The 21,047-nt window shown below is 43.0% G+C and overlaps 2 protein-coding genes across 5 annotated transcripts; both read left to right on the forward strand.

Moving 5' to 3' along the window:
- Positions 1-6,876: 6,876 nt before the first annotated feature.
- On the forward strand, positions 6,877-15,231 carry fip1l1b (FIP1 like 1b (S. cerevisiae)). 3 transcript variants are annotated; one of them, XM_061771426.1, is made up of 16 exons: positions 6,877-7,160; positions 7,499-7,553; positions 8,568-8,634; positions 8,728-8,846; positions 8,956-9,020; positions 9,123-9,233; positions 9,389-9,519; positions 9,813-9,931; positions 10,160-10,213; positions 10,883-10,982; positions 11,065-11,221; positions 11,331-11,412; positions 13,494-13,546; positions 13,639-13,852; positions 14,307-14,453; positions 14,672-15,231. In XM_061771426.1, exons 1-16 carry the CDS (start codon positions 7,079-7,081, stop codon positions 14,811-14,813), a joined length of 1,698 nt encoding a protein of 565 aa, XP_061627410.1. In that variant the 5' UTR covers positions 6,877-7,078; the 3' UTR covers positions 14,814-15,231. The 3 variants fall into 3 exon arrangements, with proteins under 3 accessions (XP_061627410.1, XP_061627411.1, XP_061627408.1); XM_061771424.1 differs by having other exon boundaries at positions 6,880-7,160; positions 14,669-15,231; XM_061771427.1 differs by lacking the exon at positions 10,160-10,213 and having other exon boundaries at positions 6,879-7,160; positions 14,669-15,231.
- A 1,965-nt stretch (positions 15,232-17,196) lies between these two features.
- On the forward strand, positions 17,197-20,491 carry LOC133477348 (uncharacterized). Of its 2 annotated transcripts, none has more exons than XM_061771971.1 (6): positions 17,197-17,479; positions 18,424-18,566; positions 18,634-18,695; positions 18,803-18,916; positions 19,472-19,570; positions 20,242-20,491. In XM_061771971.1, exons 1-6 carry the CDS (start codon positions 17,366-17,368, stop codon positions 20,361-20,363), a joined length of 654 nt encoding a protein of 217 aa, XP_061627955.1. In that variant the 5' UTR covers positions 17,197-17,365; the 3' UTR covers positions 20,364-20,491. The 2 variants fall into 2 exon arrangements, with proteins under 2 accessions (XP_061627955.1, XP_061627954.1); XM_061771970.1 differs by having other exon boundaries at positions 17,257-17,479; positions 20,239-20,491.
- Positions 20,492-21,047: the final 556 nt, after the last annotated feature.

Genomic DNA, 21,047 nt, shown 5'->3' on the forward strand with positions numbered 1-21,047 from the left:
GTCTATGACTGTACTCCAATACAAGAGCTGTATGAACATTTGCACTTACAAAGATGAGACATTTTCTATGCTTAGAGACGTATGAACTTAACAATAACAAAACAGCAGCGGTTTTAGAAACAACCCTTGTAATACATTTCAAAATTGAGCATTATTATAAGGACTTTGGAGGGTAATATTAATTGTAGTGTAGTGGAACATGCTGCTCCCTTTCATGCAGATGGCGTGGATTCGATTCCAGGCCGCTGCCAGTCCCAAACTCAGATGATAATAATGGCTGGCTTGCATCAGGAACGGCATCCGGCATGGATAACCGGGCCAAACACATCACACGTGTGTCTCGCTATGGCAACCCCGAACAGAAAAAAAGTCACTTTTTGGAGGATCAATTTTATACCGGTTTTGAAAACCTTCGTTTCCTAATGGTGAAGGCTCGTGAGTTTCCCTGTTGATTTAATAGGTGTTGGAGTCAAGTCAGGCATGATTTGTTTGTATCTCCATTCTGTTTTAGTTTTTATCTGAAACAAAACAAATGCGGATGTTTAATTTTTGTTTGCCTTTTCGGTGGACAGCGACTCTATGCTTTCCTGCCTTCAGCTCATCAACGCTTCACTGATTCATCTGGCTTGAAAAAAACAAAAACAAATGCATACCCAAGTCAAAGTAAGCTGCCCCACTTTTTTGTCCCACATATTGTGTCATGTGTGTTCACCGCAAGAGGTGAGTTCGTAATAACTAGTAGATGCGACCATGTGGAGCCTCTTGTTGCGACTTAATCACAAAGCAAACATGAGTCTCCTGGGCCAAATGAGGTTTTATCGATACGCCGAGCCTCCCGGCGGCGGCATGCAACAAGCGCTGCATTCACTCTACCATGTCTCTCTCTATATACAGAATGTGTGTTTATGTGTGTGTGTTATTTGTGTATAGAGAAACGTGTGCGAACAGTGCGACTGTTGTGTGTGGGTTTTTTTCTCGCACACGTGATGAATTTCTCAAAGCATCACCCTGTGGCCGTTTGTGCCTTTTTGTGCTCATGATAGGATTCTAAAAAGCAGACACAAAAAATAGATGATCACTATTTTGACATATTTCATGAGTGTTCTCAAAGGGCTTATTTAATTTTTGGTGAAACGACTCAACCCAGTTTAATGAAGTGGATGGACTAAATGCTCTTCATGCATCCGCTGTGATAACGCCCTTTTTCCACAGTACTTCTGCCAGATTGACAGTTTGGTGTGGGCAGGGCGACAATGGGATTATGGCGGTATAATTTTACGCGAGGGGAGTGGGGCTGGTGCAAGGGGTCATGGAGGTCAAAGTGAGCACTTTGCAGAAGCTAAGACCTCCTGTAGATACATTTCCCATTTTTTTCACGAGCATCCATCTATCTATATCTGTCATTGCCATGGTGACCCCGAAACACCTAGCTAACATGTCATATCATGTCGTGTTAGCGATAGCGCCAATGCTAATCCAAGTGTTCAGAATTGTTTTTCCGATGCGTGTGCCCACTTGACACACACTAAAGGGAATGTTTTGTAAAATATATTTTTTAATGATGATACTTGAGGTTAGGTCTATATTTAGTTCGCGACATATAGGTCTTGGTGTGCTAGTTAATCACTCATAAGGAAAACAGCAGGAGTCCTTACTCTGAAATGTAACAGTTTAAAGTAAACACCTAAACTGTATATATTATGAAAGATTACCTTTTTAAAGGGATAGGCTGGAGCTCACCTGCTGACCGAATGAGGATGCATGCAATTAAAAAAAACAATTTTTTTCATGTCTTGTATACAAATAGTTAGGTCTCTGCAGTGCTTGGCCAAATGAAATACTTTTTATCTGCCCATTTTTGAAAATGTGTCTACAAGCGAGCTGTTCTGCACTCCCACCCCACTGTGATGCAACAGTGGGGCAAATTTACATAATAACAGCCCTACCAGACTGAGCCATGTTATACTAACTGTAACATGATCAAAACATGGCAGGATTATGTTTATGAGTCTTTAATCCAGCCCACCGAGCATTTAGATTATCAATTGAAAAAACATGAAAATGAATTACAATTTTAGTACTAAAATGCTGTTAAAGACTGGTCGTGGTCCAACTGGAAGACACCTGTTGAGTGATGTTCTTCCAAACACTGGCAAGGTGTCAAAGTACGACACACCTGAGCTGAGCATATGTCTCCGTGTGGATCATGACACTGCATGTTGTTCTTCGTCCATTTCCACTGAGTTCGCATGTCACTTGAGCGCTTTATTTGCCTCCGCCTATTTCATTATTCATAAGTGAGGTGAACATCTACAGCAGATCTGGGCTGACTCACTCTGACTTAGCACGCGCGCGCGTGTGTGTGTGTGTGTGTGTGTGTGAGTCACCCAGTGCTTTTAGACAGATGAGGACGGCTGCCTCGTGGAGGACAGCAGAGGTTTTATACTAGAAAAATAGCCACTTCGATTAGATTACGTCATGGCAAGCATTCCTCTCCAGATGCACGCCCCCCTCCCCCCTCTCTCACTCTCTTTCACCTTCCTCTCTCCTCTAGTCTCTTTTTCCACCTCCCTGGACCCTTCTCTATACCCTCGCGCGCGCACATACACACACAAACATGCTAACTGAATCACCTCCAAATGGAGTTCACACCCTCGGGCGGCCACGTGGAGTCTTCCAGAGAAACACACACATTAAAAAAAATAAAGATTTACGCACAAGTCATACCTCATGGTTTGGTGTTTCACTAACTGGCCAAGCTTTTATTATGATGTCATCCAACACTCTCCTGTCTGAACTTGATCTCTCCATCTTCCTCTGCTTGGATACAGTTGGATGTTGCTTATTTATTTATTTATTTTATTTTCCGTTCCGGACTCTGCGGAGCCACTTTATGGTGGAGTTGTAGTGTTTTCCGACCCTGTTATGACCCACTTCATAGACTTGACAAAGAGGAGCACCAGGTCAAAAAAAAAAGTGTCCTACTTGTTGTTTTGCAATGGAATCTCAAAAGTCACCTGAGCTCGTGTAACAAAGGAATTCACATTTTCTGGGTCATGTTCCCTCGACAGTCACACATGACTTTTATGATGTCAACAGTTTGACCTGGAACAGATCATTTCTATTTTCAGTTAGTAGTCAGTGTTGCATACTAAACTGCAATCAATCAATCAATCTATCTATCTATCTTTCTAATCTACAGGCAAATATTTGAGGTTATACGTTACGGTAAAAGTGGTTTTGCCCAGCATCCCGGAACAAATTAGAAGTTCCACTGTCTTTTACGTTGACTATCTTAATTGTACATTTAGATTATGGGCATATTCATTTTTCTAACCACATTTCCAGCAGGAAACAAGCAGGCCCTAGTAAACTCAACAACAGATGGATCTTTGTAGTGCAAAACAAAAATGAGAAACTGCCGCGTTAAGACCACAGTGTTGAGACTACCATATGTGTAATCCAGGGAAATGATGTGGATTGACAACGTGCCAGGCAGGCTCGCGCGTATCTGAGTAAGCTATTATAAGCGTGTATAATTATACTGATAGCCCCGTGATCGTCCACTGTCTGGATAAACATGATTAGCATCGAGTTGGCTGTTAACCGCCCTAATCCACCGTAAGGAGAGAGGGATGCAGGCGGGCGGGGATGGAGAGGAGGGCACGGAAAGGAATGCCAAGATGGGGAAGCAGAAGTGTGGGAAAGGGATGGAATACAAGACAGGAAAAGTGAGAAAGGGATGTTTGCTGGAAAAATAATAATGACAGTTGGTGTCTTCAGAGCCAGGGGTCGGGTTGTGTTACAGAGCTGTTACAATGTTGTTGTTGTTTTATTGTGCCTTATAGGTAGATTTGAAAGCGTCACACAAAATCAGCTCCACTTGCACACTCCTACAAGATCCAAAACCAGTGATTGATTACTGACTTGTTTTTGCCAACCAATATTTTGTTAAACGCGCTAACATTTAATGTTATCTGGTTAATGATTTTGGAGTGTTGAAATAACAAAATGTTATTGTGTGAAACATAAGATAAAAATGTTACTGTATGAAAAGTTAACATTTTAATTTTTGAATGATAACAATGATTCTGAACCGCAGGACTTTTGCTACAGCTCTTTTGATTAGATTGTGTAGGTGTGGTATATCATATTCTCACATCTGCAGTTTCCACTTCAGTGTAATGTTTCGTTGAGAATCATTAGATTGGGTAGAGTCATAATCGTGTTTTCTGTGGATTCCTCCCTTCTAAATGATCGCACGTCTATCATAAACCTTGCATTCACTTCATTTGTTTGTGGTTCTTCTACGCCATGATACAATATATTTACATGGGAGTCAAGAAGGAAAAGAAGGGGGAGCACAGAAATATGAACGAGAACAAAAAGCAAGAAGAAATGAGAAAACAAAAAAGAAAAGATTGATGGATGAGAGTGAAGAGACGACGAGAATGAAATAAATGTAATTTGAGCGCTAATCAGTTTAGCTGGACGACCTTCCTTGCCCCTTCCTCCTTCCCTTCATTGTGTGTGTGCTCAGTGAATATAGATGGACACAGAATTGCACATTTAAGTTAATTCCGATGTGGCACACTATAACCACTGTGTGATAATGTTGCCTTTATGTTTATCATCTCAGAAGCACCGCATTAAAACATGTGGGAATGGTAACCGTGTGCAGAATAATCACCACAGTGAAGATGTGCTAATAGCTAAAGTGGTGGCAAAAGAAAACGAGAGAATGAGACAATCCACAGATTTCCAGTGTCAATTAGTGCCTCGCTAAAGTGGCTCCTCTTAACTGGTCACAAGCCATAAATGCATTTACAATGTGTGTTGCATTACTGGGGCGACTTCTGGTGCACAACACGACCGCAACAGCAAACACTTGAGACCGCTTTATTGTTGACAAGACTGAAACATGCTCACAAAACACTGATGATGTTAACAAAGTCAAATATTAGAATAATATTTTTTTTTTTTTAATGGAATCACAACTATTTTATACAACGGATCAGTGACAATCTTCAGAGATATGAAAAGTTATAGTCTGAAGGGTGTGTTCATTTTTTAAATGAATTAGATTAGAAGGAAAATAGGGGGGAAAATTTACAGCTGAGGCATCAAATTGTATGTGTTCTTGCTAAAGCAATATGCACAAAGGAGCAAACTTAACGGTTGTGTATGTATATAAATGGGCCGACCTCATTTGATTTTGACTCTGTATTAGCTCACCGTCAAGACAATGTAGCATCTTAAAATCATGCAGCGAGTCCAAAATGTCGGGACACAAGTTAATTGTAACGCACAATGCAAAGTACCTCGCGAAACTAGCATCGATGTTGTGGGTTATAGCCCTTTAAGTCATGGATTTTTTAACACAAATGGTGCGCCAACACAATATACAAATATTCATAGGAATGTATTCTTTATCTTCTGCCCAAAACAACTAATATTATTGCAGTTTACGGAGCAGTTGTGACCTTCTTCTTCATTCTGACACATAGAATTGATGGCTAAATACACCAGCGCACTGTAGCTGCCCGGCTAACTGACGGGCCTAATGGCGGCCATGATGGGGAGGTTGACGGTCCCATCAAAGGCAACGCATGGACATTGAAATTAAGTCGGAACTTGCTTATTTTTCAACCAATTTTCATGTTTACTTTTTTGTGCTATAAATACATAATATTTTGGAGAAAAAGCAACAACAACAACAAAAAAAAACACACATTTAAAATGTACATGTGAAAGGTTACTACCAGTTCCCTTGTCGTAAGTGTAAAGCGTTGTACGCAACTGTATGCAGCACAATATACCGGCATCCTTGGTCTTTTGGTTTGTTTACTGTTCACACACATGGAATTCGCTGATGATTTTGACCCTCCTCGCTTAGCGTCAAAAGGGACGTGTCGTAGAACCTACCTATTGAACTCTGTGTACATATGTATCATACTGCCCCTGGTGGTCAAGGATGCACACCAAGAGAAGCTGAACAACTGTTTGATTGTCCATCCATCCATCCATTTTCTGAGCCGCTTCTCCTCACTAGGGTCGCGGGCGTGCTGGAGCCTATCCCAGCTGTCATCGGGCAGGAGGCGGGGTACACCCTGAACTGGTTGCCAGCCAATCGCAGGGCACATAGAAACAAACAACCATTCGCACTCACAGTCATGCCTCCGGGCAATTTAGAGTCTCCAATTAATGGATGTTTTTCTGATGTGGGAGGAAACCGGAGTGCCCGGAGAAAACCCACACAGGCACGGGGAGAACATGCAAACTCCACACAGGCGGGGCCGGGGATTGAACCCGGGTCCTCAGAACTAACCAGTCGGCCACCGTGCCGCCTCTGTTTGATTGTATACATTCTATTTATGTTATGTTTTACTGCATGTTTTTTATGATTTGAGATAGAGGTATTTTGAGTTACAAAGGTGGCCACAAAAATAATTCAACTCGTAAGTCGCCAACTTACAAGTTTGTTGGGGGGGATACTGGCAGTCCTTATCTCAACATTAAAGCACCGCTGTATTTCATCCATCCATCCATTTTCTGAGCAACTTCTCCTCACTCGGGTCGCGGGCGTGCTGGAGCCTATCCCAGCTGTCATCGGGCAGGAGGCGGGGTACACCCTGAACTGGTTGCCAGCCAATCGCAGGGCACATAGAAACTAACAACCATTCGCACTCACAGTCATGCCTACGGGCAATTTAGAGTCTCCAATTAATGCATGTTTTTGGGATGTGGGAGGAAACCGGAGTGCCCGGAGAAAACCGCTGTATTTCACTGCCAACAAAACGTTCAAGTAGAGCTTAACGCGTGTTAGCCGCTAGGGGCGCTGTCTTTTCTGACCTACACTCAGCCAGCAAGTCGTCGTTGAGCTTTTGCAGAGAGAGCGCCTTCGATCGCTTCCGGTTTCCTCCTGTGTCTCCTCAACGTTGGAGATGAATCGATGATAACTTAATTTCACCCCCTCACACTTGCGTCCCGACTAAAAGAAGAAATCTTATGCGTGCAACTCCACAGCGAAGAATTGTTAACCTTCGCTCCAGTGACGCTGCTTTAAAGGTTTGCAAACATGTCTGCCGGCGACGAAGCGGACAAAACGGCCACCACGGATGCTAGCGCTGGAGACGAGGAGGAGGAATGGCTGTATGGAGGTAAAAAAAAATGACAATAAATCTGTTTTGTCCTCTAACATAACCCCTCATGTCAGCCAGGGCGTTCATTTCGGTGATAATGACTCATTAATGCCGACCAGTAAAGCTATCAGTGCCATAATATTGGCAAAATAAAGAGGCCTGCCGGGACTTAGCTTAGCTTGGCTAACCAGACTTGGCTTCCGTGGCGAGTTTAGCTGCGTGACAGCATTCCAAGCTTTTACCACAGTTTCAGCAAATCTTCACTTGTCCATTTATGCTTCCAACGTTGAATATTCACTGTGACGTTTAATAGACCAGAGTTGGTTTGAGGTTGACTCTTGCTCATTTGTTTTTAGATGAAACAGAGAGCAAAGAAGAGGAGGAAGAAGCCAAACCGACTGCTGCTGACAGGTAACGGGCCAAAAGGGGACTTCATATGTTCACAAAACGACGGAACACCCGCTGCTTGGTAAATTTAGGCCTTCCTCTCACTATCCTTCCATCCATCCATCCACTTTCTATACTGCTGATCCTGTTCATGTTGTGGGTATCTTTTCTTCCTCATCTATGAATGAGCGGGCCCATTAATAAATCATATTTGGCCATTGAGGACAAGTATTACTCCACCCTTGCACTACTGCATCTGCTCCACTCACCAGTGAAATGTTTCTTACCAAATCACAGGAGTCATCGGTTTATGCCAGAGTTCCGTCTTCCCGGCGGCGACATAAACTGATTTTTTTTTTGCCATTTTATTTCCTCATTTCATTGACCCATTTCACAGCCTGAGGCTGAAATTTAGGACTCCTATTTGTTCACTCTTATTTATTATGGTAAATATCCCCATGCAATTTTAAAATGTAAAAACACAAAACATTTGTTCTATTTCTAAAAAGTAAAACTTTTACAACGCATTTTTTGTAACTTGAGTATTGTTGTGTAGTGTAAAATGTTTTTATGTGCTCCCTTCTCATATTTTCATTGCTTATTTAAGGATATCCGTCACCTCATGACGAGCTAAGGGGGATACAAGCCTGTAGTTTGTGGATGACCGCCTCACAAGCGCAGCAGCAAGTGATGGCGGCGTGTGGTCACTATGCTGCGGATCAAAACTGCTGGCTCTGCGTATTGGTGAAAATCTGGAAAGATCAGGAAAAACTGACTTCAAATCACCATGACTTACTGTTGAAATCACTATAAGTTATGGTGAATCGACTGTCACTTTACTAACGTCGGGCGGCTTTGCGTTAATTAAACGTTACTCCCTCTCAGATGAACACACTGACATATGTCGGCACCGTCGTAAACCAAGGACCCCAAGTGTTAATAACGACATAGAATACGCGGTGTCTCTCCTGGGAAGTTTTCTTCTTTAAAGACAGTTTACTCTTAAATATGAATTATAATGTTTCATTTCATCCCCAGTGCTCCTGTTGAGGCCTCTTCTGAGGAAGCTGCTGAACATGCCACAGGAAACGGCGTGGCGTCCGAGGTAGCCCACTCGCACGCTGATTGGTGACAGTAATTGTAGTACATCCAGATATCGTTCTCTTCCTCAAAAATACAAATAAAAAACCCTTCTCAGTCACAGGCCACTGAGGACGCTGCAGGCGACGATGCAGAGAGTGACAGCGACAGCGATGACGACGACGACGACGTCCGTGTCACCATTGGAGACATTAAAACCGGCGCTCCACAATACGCGTATGCTTTTGAAATACTGTTTACAAATGATTGTCATTCAAATAAACTGTCTAAATACTTCTGGCTCTGCTAATTTGATGCATGTTATTTGTTGTTGTTTTTTCTCCAGACCATATGGTGCGCCACCCGTCAATCTCAACATTAAAACACCTGGCTCCAGACCTTATGGACAAGGTAGCCCTCTGTCCTATAGCGTGTCTATCTTTTTCCAGCTCTAACAACCTCAACATTGTTCACAGAAGGCCATACATGACTTTGTTCTTTGTCCATTTCTAGTTACCACAAAACTGAAAGGAGTTGATCTCGATGCTCCTGGTAACATAAATGGCGGCCCCGTGCTGGAAGTGGACATGGAGTCGTTTGAGGAGAAGCCCTGGAGGAAACCGGGTACATTTGCATGCACTCGTCTGTCGACGTAGTCAGGATTGAATTGTCAGGTTTTCATACTGGAGTCCAACAACCAATGTCTGCATTTACGAGTAGTAGTAATTGTAGTGTGGCTAAGTCTGACATCTCATCCAAATGCGTGTGTGCGTGCGCAGGGGCGGATTTGTCCGACTACTTCAACTATGGCTTTAATGAAGACACATGGAAGGCTTACTGTGAGAAACAGAAGCGATTGCGCATGGGGCTGGAGGTTTCCGCCGTAGGCTCGGTGACAAGTAAAATCACCGTAAGTGAGCACTGCTCTCATTTTGTCCAAGGTTACATTTAATCCTATTCTCAAATTAGCCTTTGGTGCTACAATAATCCCCCGCTATATTGCATATTTTCCTTCTTTTTTTTTTTTGTAAGAAAAAACATGTCTAGGGTGTATTTAATAGGGTATTTGTCTATCATGGAGTTCACTTACTGCAGGGGATTACAGCTGTATATCAAATTCCTTTTATTTGTCCTTTTGAGAAGGGAATGATTACAGTGCGTACAAAGTTAACGTGTTTTGTTTGCGTAAAAATTCCTTCCAAGGTCCAACAAGGCCGGACAGGCAACGACAAGGAGATACCCAGTCTTGCAGTTCACACTTCCAAATCTGATTTCCCCTCTCCGGTCAGCCTGTACAAGTCTTCCACCAGTCAGGTCACCAGGTAACCCGTGTACTTTTAATTCTTAAGACATTTCAGTCTCCATGACAACAGAAAGGTAGAAGCCCTATTTAGTTTTCCGATGGTGAAAAGGAGACATAAAGGGTGGACACCAAAGGCATTAAACCTGAAAGCGATGTGTTCACAATAAAAAAAATGCATCTCAAACAAGACATCTTCCTGTATGTGTGTGTTGGTGTCTGTTACTCTCATTTCCTTTACTCTCGGTAGGATCTCCCCCCCTCAGTGGACTGGCCCGCCTATCCCGGATATGTCTTATTATACGTAAGTGGGCACGGCCTTCGTGAAAAAAGAATGGGGGGACTGGTGGGTTTTTCATGACCACCTAAAAAAATGTTTGATAGTTGATGTAACATAAAGCCTAATTTGGAAGCTAAAAGTCGCAGGGATGAAAAAGAAAAACTTGCTCGTTATTTATAAGTTTTATGTTTTATGTCCTCAAGCAGTGTTGACTTGTTGCTCAGTTGTTGCAATAGCACAAGGTGAGATTCACAATATGGCCCAAGTGTTTTGAAAATGAGACATCTCCCTCACAGTCAAGAGGTTCAAGGTTCAAATCTCAGCTCTGGCCTTCTTCCCACATTCCAAAAATGTGCATGCTGGGATAAGTGAAGACTCTAAATTCTGTGAATATGAGTGTGAATGTTTTTTTCCCTCTATCTGTGCCCTGCAATTGGCTGGCAACAAGTCTCGGGTGTATCCCCCACATCTTGCCCAAAGTCCGCAGGAAACTCTAACGAGGACAAGCTTTATAGAAAATGCATGAATTGATGTTTTGAAAATGGCCGACAAGTCATGATGTTTGCACATTGATGTTTTTGAAAAGGCTATGTTAAGAAAATTGTAGCCCCTTGGGGGAGGGGCGTACAGCAAGCTTAGTGCAACCACATTGTGAGCTCGATGAGTGATTGTGTGTTTTTGTTCTGTTCGTAGGAAGACGAGCGGTACCATCGATGTGATTGGCGGAGGGACCGCCACCATCAGCAGGGTCGAAGGGAGACGCAGGCACAACCTTGAGGGCAATAACATCCAGGTTCTCAAGAAGCATCCTGTCACACAAACAACTTACCGTTCTTATCCTTAAAAGTAAACTTTGTGTTTTTTGGGTCGTGCAGGTAATCTCTGAACGCTCCACATCAGACGGCGATTCCGCCCCCGCGAAGATGCCCGCCTTCTTTCCCCCCGGACCGCTGCCTCCAAACATCCCCCCGCCTCCTTTCCTCCCGCCTCCACCCAACGTCAGCTCGGCACCCCCGCTCATCCCGCCGCCTCGTGAGTCCAAAGCTATTTTTCACCACCAGTCAGCTTCATGCAGACGCCTTTCCTATGGAACGTGAAGCTGAATGACGTTGTTTGAATTTCTTGTTTTTGTCCCTCTCAGGGTTACCCATCACCGTTCCCCCGCCTGGGTTTCCTCCTCCGCCGAGTGGACCCCCGCCTTCAATCATTCCCACTATGGACAGGTAACACATGACAGCACCTGATATTTTTGCTGTAAAATGCAATATGAGCTTAAGCCATTTTTCCATTGGCAAAACCAGTTAATACCAGGTATCTAATCTCATTTCTGTGGTTCTTCAGGAAAGCAGACTGATTGTTTGTCAAAACAGCTGCATGTGCAAACATCTTTTTTTTATTATGGAAAACAATGATCCACATTTTTGCCTTTTTTCTAAAAAGTTAGTCTGAACCAGGAACTAAATCATCATCAGTTTCTGGGAAAAAAATAATAGTCAGTTGAATCTAATCGTGATTTGCAGCCGTAGTATGAATAACCTGTAACCTTAAGCGGCATCAGAAGCATATATCAAACTAGTAGGCCCTTCATTCATATTAATCAGTACCCAAGAAGTTGCTCTCAGTTTCAAAAAGATTGTTGAGTGGAACATCACTCCCTCTTGTCTAATATTGCTTAAATTTTGTTTATTTGGTTTTGTTTAATCATTAAAAAAAAAAACCAAATAAACAACCAAAATCAGTTCATAAACAGAAATTGGAAAAAAATGATTTTGCAAAGAACTTCAATGTAAAATTTTTACTCGATTAATTGATGGAATGGCGGCACGGTGGACGACTGGTTAGAGCGTCAGCCTCACAGTTCTGAGGACCCGGGTTCAATTCCCGGCCCCGCCTGTGTGGAGTTTGCATGTTCTCCCCGTGCCTGCGTGGCTTTTCTCCGGGCACTCCGGTTTCCTCCCACATCCCAAAAACATGCATGGTAGGTTAATTGAAAACTCTAAATTGCCCGTAGGTGGGAATGTGAGTACGAATGGTTGTTTTTTTCTATGTGCACCGCTATTGGCTGGCGACCAGTTCAGGGTGTACCTTCAGCACGCCCGCGACCCGCGTGAGGATAAGCGGAATGGAAGATGAATTAATGAATAATTGATAGAATAGTCGATTTTTAAAATAGGCGATAGTGGCGGGTCTAGCATCGTTTGATTTTGAGCGATTACGATTTCTCGTTTCGATTCCGGTTCCAAACGATTCTCGAGTCCGCTTCTTTTTGGGGACTGGTTGAAAAAAGTTTGCATGATTTTATGTTAACGGTGTCCAAATTGTGGCCATGCACTTTCTTATCAGCATCGACTAAAATGAACATTTAATGCGGTTGCCTGCATCGTATGTACCACAGTGCTTACTTTCGACGCTGGGTGGCAAGGAAGGAGAAGTTTGTTCTTATCTCTCACTTCCTTGTTTTCAGGCAATCACACATCATTCCGTAGTGCCACTCTACACCCAAAAATCCAGAAAAAAAATCATTGCTTTTTTGCTTTATTACTAAGCTGTTGTTTAACTATACAACATATATAAATAAATATATTATCCATCCATCCATCCATTTTCTCCTCACTAGGGTCGCGGGCGTGCTGGAGCCTATCCCAGCTGTCATCGGGCAAGAGGCGGGGTACACCCTGAACTGGTTGCCAGCCAATCGCAGGGCACATACAAACAAACAACCATTCGCACACACAGTCACACCTACGGGCAATTTTAGAGTCTCCAATTAATGCATGTTTTTGGGACGTGGGAGGAAACCGGAGTGCCCGGAGAAAACCCACGCAGGCACGGGGAGAATATATTATAGCGTCACATATTTTACCTACACTGATGGATTGGTTTATTGTGTTAAATAAATTCAAGATGTTAAAGTACCCTTTGTCTTCTTTGATTTTCTGTATGTGGAACTTGGAAGACAAAGTTTGTACACCTCTGGTTTAAAAGAAGAAGCTAATCAGTAGTGATGCACCGAAATTTTGGCGGCTGGGAAAATAGCCCAAAAGAGCATTTTCGGTTTTGGACCAAAATACTTTTGTCACCGCAATAAAACGACCGAAGTAACGTCACAGGTTGTATGTTGACGGCCGACACGCAAGTGGCTGTACCTCCCAGACAAACATTTACTAATAACAAGCAATGGCCTATACACTTTTGCTGACTCTCCAGCTGAACTGACTGGGATGTCACTACGTTAGGCTGGCGCGCTTGTTATGCAGAAGTGGAAAATCACACAGTGTTACCATCTCTTGCATTTTCTCTGCAGCCATGGTGGTGGTTATGACGGGCGCTCTATTCCCCCGTATCCCTTCCCTCAAGGTAGGCAACTTGTAATCTCATTTTCTGCATCATTCATAGTTGTCTCATCAGCAGTAGACATTTAAACCCTCCCACGGCCGCTTGGTCTGCAGGGGCCTACCCTCCCCCCATGTCTGGAGGCGTGCCTACTTCCTGGCCCCCGTTGATGGATAACTCCAAACCGTGGGATTACTATTCCCGTCGGGACGACAAGCGAGACAAGGACAGAGAGCGGCCCCGAGAGAGGACGCATGAGCGTGAGCGTGAGAGAGAACGAGATCGGGAGCGGGAGCGAGATCACAGCCCCTCAGTCATCGGATACACCAGGTGAGAGCAAAATCTTCTAACTTGTAGTGCGCAGGACTAGACTTTAATTGGTGTGCACTCATTTTTTCAACATGATGCAATTTTTCAAATTCGTGATGCAACGAATTTTCGGCCACTAAAAATGACCCAAAGGTGCATTTTCAAGTTTCGGCCGAAATACTTTGGTCACCAAAATAAAACATGCTGCTGAACTTCTTTGTTTCTAAAAATAGGGACACTTCTCTAAAAGTCACTCTAAAGCCATCTCTAAAAGTGTTCTAAGCCTGAAGGCAACCATAACTGATGTGGCCTGTGCTGAAAACAAGTTTGACACCTATCCCTTTATTTTGCATTTTGTCTACACTGTCATGACACTGTTTTTACTCAGTCGACTGATTGCACTTCATAGCAAATATTGAGGCCCCCTCCCTGTGTAATATTTGCCCAACCGAGCAACGTCTCTGTCTTGACACAGCGAGGAGGAGCGGTATCGTTACCGCGAGTACCAGGAGCGCGGTTACGCGGACCGTCATCGCGAGCGGGCGAGCCGCGAGAAGGAGGACCGACACCGGGAGAGGCGGCATCGAGAGAAAGACGAGGGACGCCACAAGTCGTCTCGCAGGTAAGCTGAAACTCAAAACCCCCCGCCCCCTCCCACCCACCGTCTGGTCTTGCAGCCTTGGCGTCACAGGGTCGCCTTTTAGCCTTGTCCTTTCTCTATTTCTCTCTCTTGATTTATTTTTGTTTTCCTTCCCCGTCTCACCTTTTGCACCCTTCAACTGTGCTGCTAACTTTGCACTTACTTTGCCTTCCACGTGGTCTTCGTCTCTCCATTAGCAGCAGCAGCAGGAGGCGGCACGACAGCGAGGAGACCGACAGCCACCGGAGGCACAAGCACAAGAAGAGCAAGAGGAGCAAAGAGGGCAAAGAGGCCAGCGAGGACATGGGTGCAGACCAAGAGAACCAGGAGGCCATGGAGTGAGCGCCACCACCTGTTTTTCTTTTTCCCTCTTTCTCTCTCTCTCTCTCTCTCGCTCGCTCTCTCCCTCTCCTGCCATCTGTTCGTCTGTCTGTTTGTCTAACCCACAAAAGATGAGAGAGAAAAATGGAAGCCCCCATGATGGATGCATCCTGTCACTTTTCTCGACATCAATCTCCATTCGCCGCTCAATGCTGTTTTCCTTCCTTGCCGTCGCTTGCTTGGTTGCAGCAGAGGAGGTGGTGAAGGAGCAGCCATTTTGTATCTCTCCACCACTGGATGACCTCATTGCCTCGGCCTCCTCCCGACACGGTCCTTGTTTCCTTTATGTTTTGTTTGTTATGATGATTCATGTTGTGTATGAAGACAGCCATTAGTTGCAGAGTTTGTCAACTTCGATTAAAAACACATTTTTTGATAACTTGTCTCCTTGGATTAATTATCCATTGTGTTAGCAGTCACTCGTGGGTATGCCTCAAACTAGAAAGCTAAAATACATTTTTGTACATGAATAGGATTTTGTATATTAGTAGCGTTTCAGTGTTGCAAAATGGCATTATAGCTTCTTGTTAATCCATAGAGACAGTAAAAATCAATATGACCATAAAACAATTCGACAACAGTACAAATGTGAGTTTCAATGAATCAACAACTGTAAGTGAAAAGTGTAAACAGTAAATATAAGCCAGTGCGCCACTTTTTATGCTCATGCTTTTATTGTCGATCCCCAATATGTGTGAACGTACAGAGTGCTGAAATTTCTTTCCTGAGGCCCATAGTCTCAAAAACTCAAATAATACCAATACACAAAAAAAGATTATACAATCCTTTCATCTCCATTCATGCATACACTGTTGTTTGAAGTGGTTATATTACATCCATCTGTCCATTTTCTTTACTGCTTGTCCTCACACGGGTTGCTATCTTCGGGCGGGAGGCGGGGTACACCCTGAACTGGTCGCCATCCAATCGCACGGCCATTCACACTCACAGTCACACCAACGGGCAATTTAGAGTCTTCAATCAACCTAGCACAGATGTTTTTGGGATGTGGGAGGAAAGCGGAGTTCCTGGCGAAAACCCACGCAGGCATAGGGAGAACATGCAAACTCCACACGGGCGGGGCCGGGATTTGAATCCTGGTCCTCAAAACTGTGAGGCAGATGTGCTAACCAATCGTCCACCGTGCTGTCTGGTTATATTACATATATATGTAATTAGACCTCAGTATGGGTCTGACGTCCACAATACCCCACCTGTTTTTAGTTTTTGAAAAACAACTCTGAACATCTCCACAAGGTGGCATCAACAATTGGTGCCGTCATCTGCTTGCATAGACTGAGGACTACAAGAGAAACCTAAGATGTGTTCTGGGATACTGAGGTCCTCTACAGTCACACTTGTATTTTCAATCATTAATGACATTCAATTAGTTCCAAAGTTTTATTTTTCAGTTTTCAATATTGATCAGCATTTATTTTGGGGGGGGGGGGGGGGTACCATTTAGTTTTATTTTTCATTTAGAATCAAAGTTTTTCCCCATCATACTTTTTGACAGTCAAGGGCTGAACTCATGATTGATAGCTGCTTTATTTCATGTTGCCTTCAAGGAGCGTAGGTACTAAGAGTGCTCTTCCCCTTTTTCTCCACGCATATTTCAATGATTAGTGGTCTAAATCTCAGAACACTTGGAAAAGCTAAAATGGACATTGCGAAAACAAAACAGAATTTGATGGAAATTAACTTGTAAATTGTGAAGGAAAGAAAAACCTGTATTGGGTCCAAATCTTGTTTTTTCATTTATCTATATCTATCAATCTATATTTTCAAACAAAACCTGTGGCCTGCATGGATCATCATATTTTTACAGTTAGTAGTTTGCAGTATTTTGTCTCAGTGGAAGCCTTTTTTCTATCAGCGACCATTTCAGTTTTTAAAAAGAAATGGCTAAGGTTAGTACCAAAGTAAAATTTGAAAAAATAAAAATAAATGCATTGATGGAAACAAACTTATTATATAACATTGTGAGAATTTGTGATTTAAATGTTTGTTTGTTTTCTCCCAGTCCCTGTGAGCTTTTATTTGTTTTTAGAGTAGCGCAGTGGCCCGTAGGTTCTATACTCCTGCTGTGGTGCAACAGAGCAGATAGAGGACATATCAAACATAACCCCACAAGGGCCTTTTCTGTTAAAAGCAGAATTACCGAATGAATGAATCAGTCAGTCTTCACTTAGCCATCAGAAGTAGCTTCACATCGTCTTATGAAGTCTTTCGAGCAGTGATGCAAAGCGCATGCACGTATCAAACTACTCTGTTACTTGATCCACACTTATCCACTAAGGTACTTTGGGGGGTTTTAGACCTAATGAGGATAATCGCCTCAACAAAGCTGCTCTGTAAAATGTCGATTAGATAGAGATTCCTTCCATTCCTCACACGGGTCAAAGTTCAAACACCCCCCACACACAAAACCCATCTGCCTGGTTCAGTTCGCTTCACTAACGTGCGCGGCTGGAAGAGTAAAAATCATTTTTCAAGAGCCGTCAGACGTGAAGATGAAGAGCGGCGGCGTTGTTGTTCTTTGGCTGGGTCTCGTCTCCGTGGGCTGCGCTGCTCCGCCGATGAGCTGTGAGACGCTGCTGACGCCGATAAACATCAGCAATGAACAAGTAAGTGCAAGCCTGCCGTCTCATCTGCCTGTTGACCGTTCCATTGATTCAAACCCAGGTCACTCCTGACACGCTTCTTGGTCGAGTACACAATTAAAACTCATCGTAATTACGGTTGACTCAGAGGGCCGTGAGACTGAAAACCATATACTGTTCATGTATAATCACCGCAATATATTATTACATCTACACAATTGCCCCTGCATTTCATTGCTATGATTTGACAAACTGGATTATAAAGCACAAGTCCTGGAAAATAGTAGCAAGCAAATGTTTCCGTATACAACAAAGTCTGATGTGGCCCACTAAAGCAAGGTGTGTCTACTTCATATCTCTTTCTAAATGGATTTTCATAACTGGTTCGACATGCATTTATTTTCACCAAACATAAATTAGACAATAGCTGTGTACTAAAATATTTGCTTGCCGCTATTTTCCATGACTTCTAATCACAAAGAAAAAAATCAATTTAGCAAGAAACATAATGTTCACATGCTTTGCTTTTGTGGGCCATAAAAAATTAGTTGGCAGGCCAGATCTGGCCCCCAGGCCTTGAGTTTGACACCTGTGAAATGAGAGCCAATACTGTACAAAAGCTGAATAAACATCTTCTGCCTTTATGAAGATTATAATTCTCAGTTTTGAGGTGATAATTGAACTATTATTCATGCTTAGTTGCGCTTAATTGTCTGCATGACAGCGAAAAACAAGACAAACTATTCTGCTCTGTTTTTCCTAAAAAGAAAAGATTTGAGCTGTTGATGCTTTCTTTGAAATGTCATTAAATCTGTCCCTGTTTACACTAAACTCGGACAGACACTTTTTTTCCCATTTGCCTGCCTGTACTGAATGCGATCTAAACCGTAAACATTGTACCAAATTGCGATTTCTGGTGTGGCGTACACCCCGAGCACTTCGCCGTTCATGTTTGTTGTTGCACACAGATGTTGGGGCGCTGGCTGTACATCGGGGGGAGCTCGGACCTCCCGGGAAGTCGATCCCTGGGGCATCTGCTCAACAGCATCTGGCTGGACATCAGCGCCACCTCCGTCAGCAACGTGCTCGCCATCTTCCAGACGCAGAGGATGTAAGCAACACGCTCAGCTGTGACGCAATCGCCACCACAATGACAACAAACCTATTTTTCTCCCCAGCTATGGCGAGTGTTCCGGTATAAAGTACAACGTGACGATGGAGAACAGCACAATGTTGATTGGTGAGCGGCCACGAGAAATGTTGGAAATGATCCACTTAGGGTTAGGGTTAGGGTCAGGTCCAGTCGTCTTTTCCAGGAGTTCCACGTGCGTGTCTGTGTTTTGCCAGAGCGTCCTTTCTACCTGAAGGAAGTGTACCTGCAGACAGACTGCTCAGACTGTCTGGTGGTCTACGAGGAAGTCAAATCCAGCCAAGACTCTTTTAGGAGTCTTCTGCTTTTCAGTAAGTTACACATAACACTCATCCGTCCCAAGAAGAGTCCAGTTGCCTTGATTCAACCTCTGACCTTTACCATGACCTGGATGACTGACAAGCTACACAGACTCTTGTTTGGTGGTTGACTATTGCTTTGCTAATTGTTGTTCGAATGTTACTTGGTTGGTGGTTGGTTGATTGTTGCTTGGCTGCTTTTTGTTTGGGTCAGTTGTTACTTGGTTCATAGTTTGGTTGGTTGTTTTTGTTGTTTTGCTTTTTTTGGTGACAGCTGTTTGTTTCTTGGCTGATTGGTTATTGCTTGGTTGATTGTTGTCCGTTTAATGGACATTTGCTGCTTGACTATTAATTGCTACTTGGTTGTTACTTGGCAGATTGTTGTTTTGGTCAATTGTTGCGTGGTTAAGAGTTGTTTGGTTGAGTTTTGCTTGGTTGGTAGTTGATTGGTTGCTTGTTTGTTGCCGGATTGTTGATTATTGCTTGGTTGTGTTAGTTGATTGTAGCCTCACTGGTGGTTACTTAGTTAATGGCTTCTTGCTTGAAAGTTGTTTGGTTGATCCCCAGGCAGGCACCAGAGCGTCTCACCTGCTGATGTGGAGATGCTCAAGATGCAAGCAAAGTGTCTCCAGATGCCCTCCCCACTCATGATGGACACAAGCTATGGTGAGAAGCCTCAGCTCACTTACACATTTTTTCACCGTTGTTTCATACAGTATTAACAACCCCAATTCCAATGGAGTTGGGACGTTGTGTTAAATATCAATAAAAACAGAATACAATGATTTGCAAATCATGTTCAAGCTATATGTAATTGAATACACTACTAAGACAAGATATTTAATGTTCAAACTGATCAACCTTATTGTTTTGAGCAAATAATCATTAACTTAGAATTTGATGGCTGCAACACGTTCACAAAAAGCTGGGACAGGGTCATGTTTACCACTGTGTTACATCACCTTTTCTTTTAACAACATTCAATAAACGTTTGGGAACTGAGGACACTAATTGTTGTTGTTCACCTGTGGGATGTTCCAAACAGGTGTTTGATGAGCATTCCTCAACTTTCTCAGTCTTTTTTGCCACCTGTCCCAGCTTTTTTGGAACGTGTTGCAGCCATCAAATTCTAAGTGAATGATTATTTGCTAAAAACAATCAAGTTGATCAGTTTGAACATAAAATATCTTGTCTTTGTAGCGTATTCAATTAAATATAGGTTGAACATGATTTGCAGATCATTGTATTCTATTTTTATTTATGTTTAACACAACGTCCCAACTTCATTGGAATTGGGGTTGTACATATATTAGTATTATGTTTAATGTACACAGAAGTGTGCCCGGACAACATCGCGAGCACGGACGGAATCGCCGCCTTCAACTCCTTGTTAGAGGCCAAGATGGGACAGCGGGTTGCGACGCTCCTGGACAAACTATTTGACTTGTTTATCAACTGATTGAACTTGTGTGGAGAGACGCTGTTACTATTTTCTTCTATGCATGCAACTGCTAACATAAGCCTACAAATCAAACCTATTGCAAGTGTGTTACGATGATTTGCTGTTAAAGTTCACTCACAAAACAACACTTGTCTTTTCCTTTCTTGACACTTGCACATGGGAGTACTGCTTGGATTAGAGTTGGGAAAACTTTTTTGCTTTTTTAAACGTACAGATGGGCCACATTATTTGCAGATGAGGTAAAAAAAAAAAAAAAAAAAAAAAAAAGTTAAAATGTCTGTCAAATATGTAAATTTACTGTATGTGCTGCCATGTCAGTCTAATCTGCCCATGGCCTTCAGAATCAGTTAGTGCCGACCGACGCAAGTTATAACTGTTAGCAACTATTTCTTTAACCAATTTTAAATCACCTCAGCATTTTTTCATCCTCTGATTGGTTGGCCAGAGCAAAACTTGTATCAGCCACCTTTGACTGGCAAAACGTCTTTAGCGACCCGCATAAAGAAAATATTTGAGAATTAGTGTCGCTGGTGAGTAGGATGACCATCCATCCATCCATCCATCCATTTTCTGAGCCGCTTCTCCTCACTCCTCACAATCGCAGGGCACATACAAACAAACAACCATTCGCACTCACAGTCACACCTACGGGCAATTTTAGAGTCTTCAATCAACCTACCA

The sequence above is a fragment of the Phyllopteryx taeniolatus genome, chromosome 4 (genome assembly GCF_024500385.1).
Source record: "Phyllopteryx taeniolatus isolate TA_2022b chromosome 4, UOR_Ptae_1.2, whole genome shotgun sequence".
In the NCBI taxonomy this organism is placed as follows: Eukaryota; Metazoa; Chordata; class Actinopteri; order Syngnathiformes; family Syngnathidae; genus Phyllopteryx; species Phyllopteryx taeniolatus.

Bases quoted from the DNA above. Each gene is read 5' to 3' on its own strand.
- fip1l1b (XM_061771424.1), top strand. From the start codon at position 7,079: ATGTCTGCCGGCGACGAAGCGGACAAAACGGCCACCACGGATGCTAGC. The intron at 8,635-8,727 runs GTAGCCCACTCG...AACCCTTCTCAG, and splicing joins GAAACGGCGTGGCGTCCGAG to TCACAGGCCACTGAGGACGC. The intron at 14,454-14,668 runs GTAAGCTGAAAC...TCTCTCCATTAG, and splicing joins CGCCACAAGTCGTCTCGCAG to CAGCAGCAGCAGGAGGCGGC.
- LOC133477348 (XM_061771970.1), top strand. From the start codon at position 17,366: ATGAAGAGCGGCGGCGTTGTTGTTCTTTGGCTGGGTCTCGTCTCCGTG. The intron at 18,696-18,802 runs GTGAGCGGCCAC...GTGTTTTGCCAG, and splicing joins GAACAGCACAATGTTGATTG to AGCGTCCTTTCTACCTGAAG. The intron at 18,917-19,471 runs GTAAGTTACACA...GTTGATCCCCAG, and splicing joins TAGGAGTCTTCTGCTTTTCA to GCAGGCACCAGAGCGTCTCA.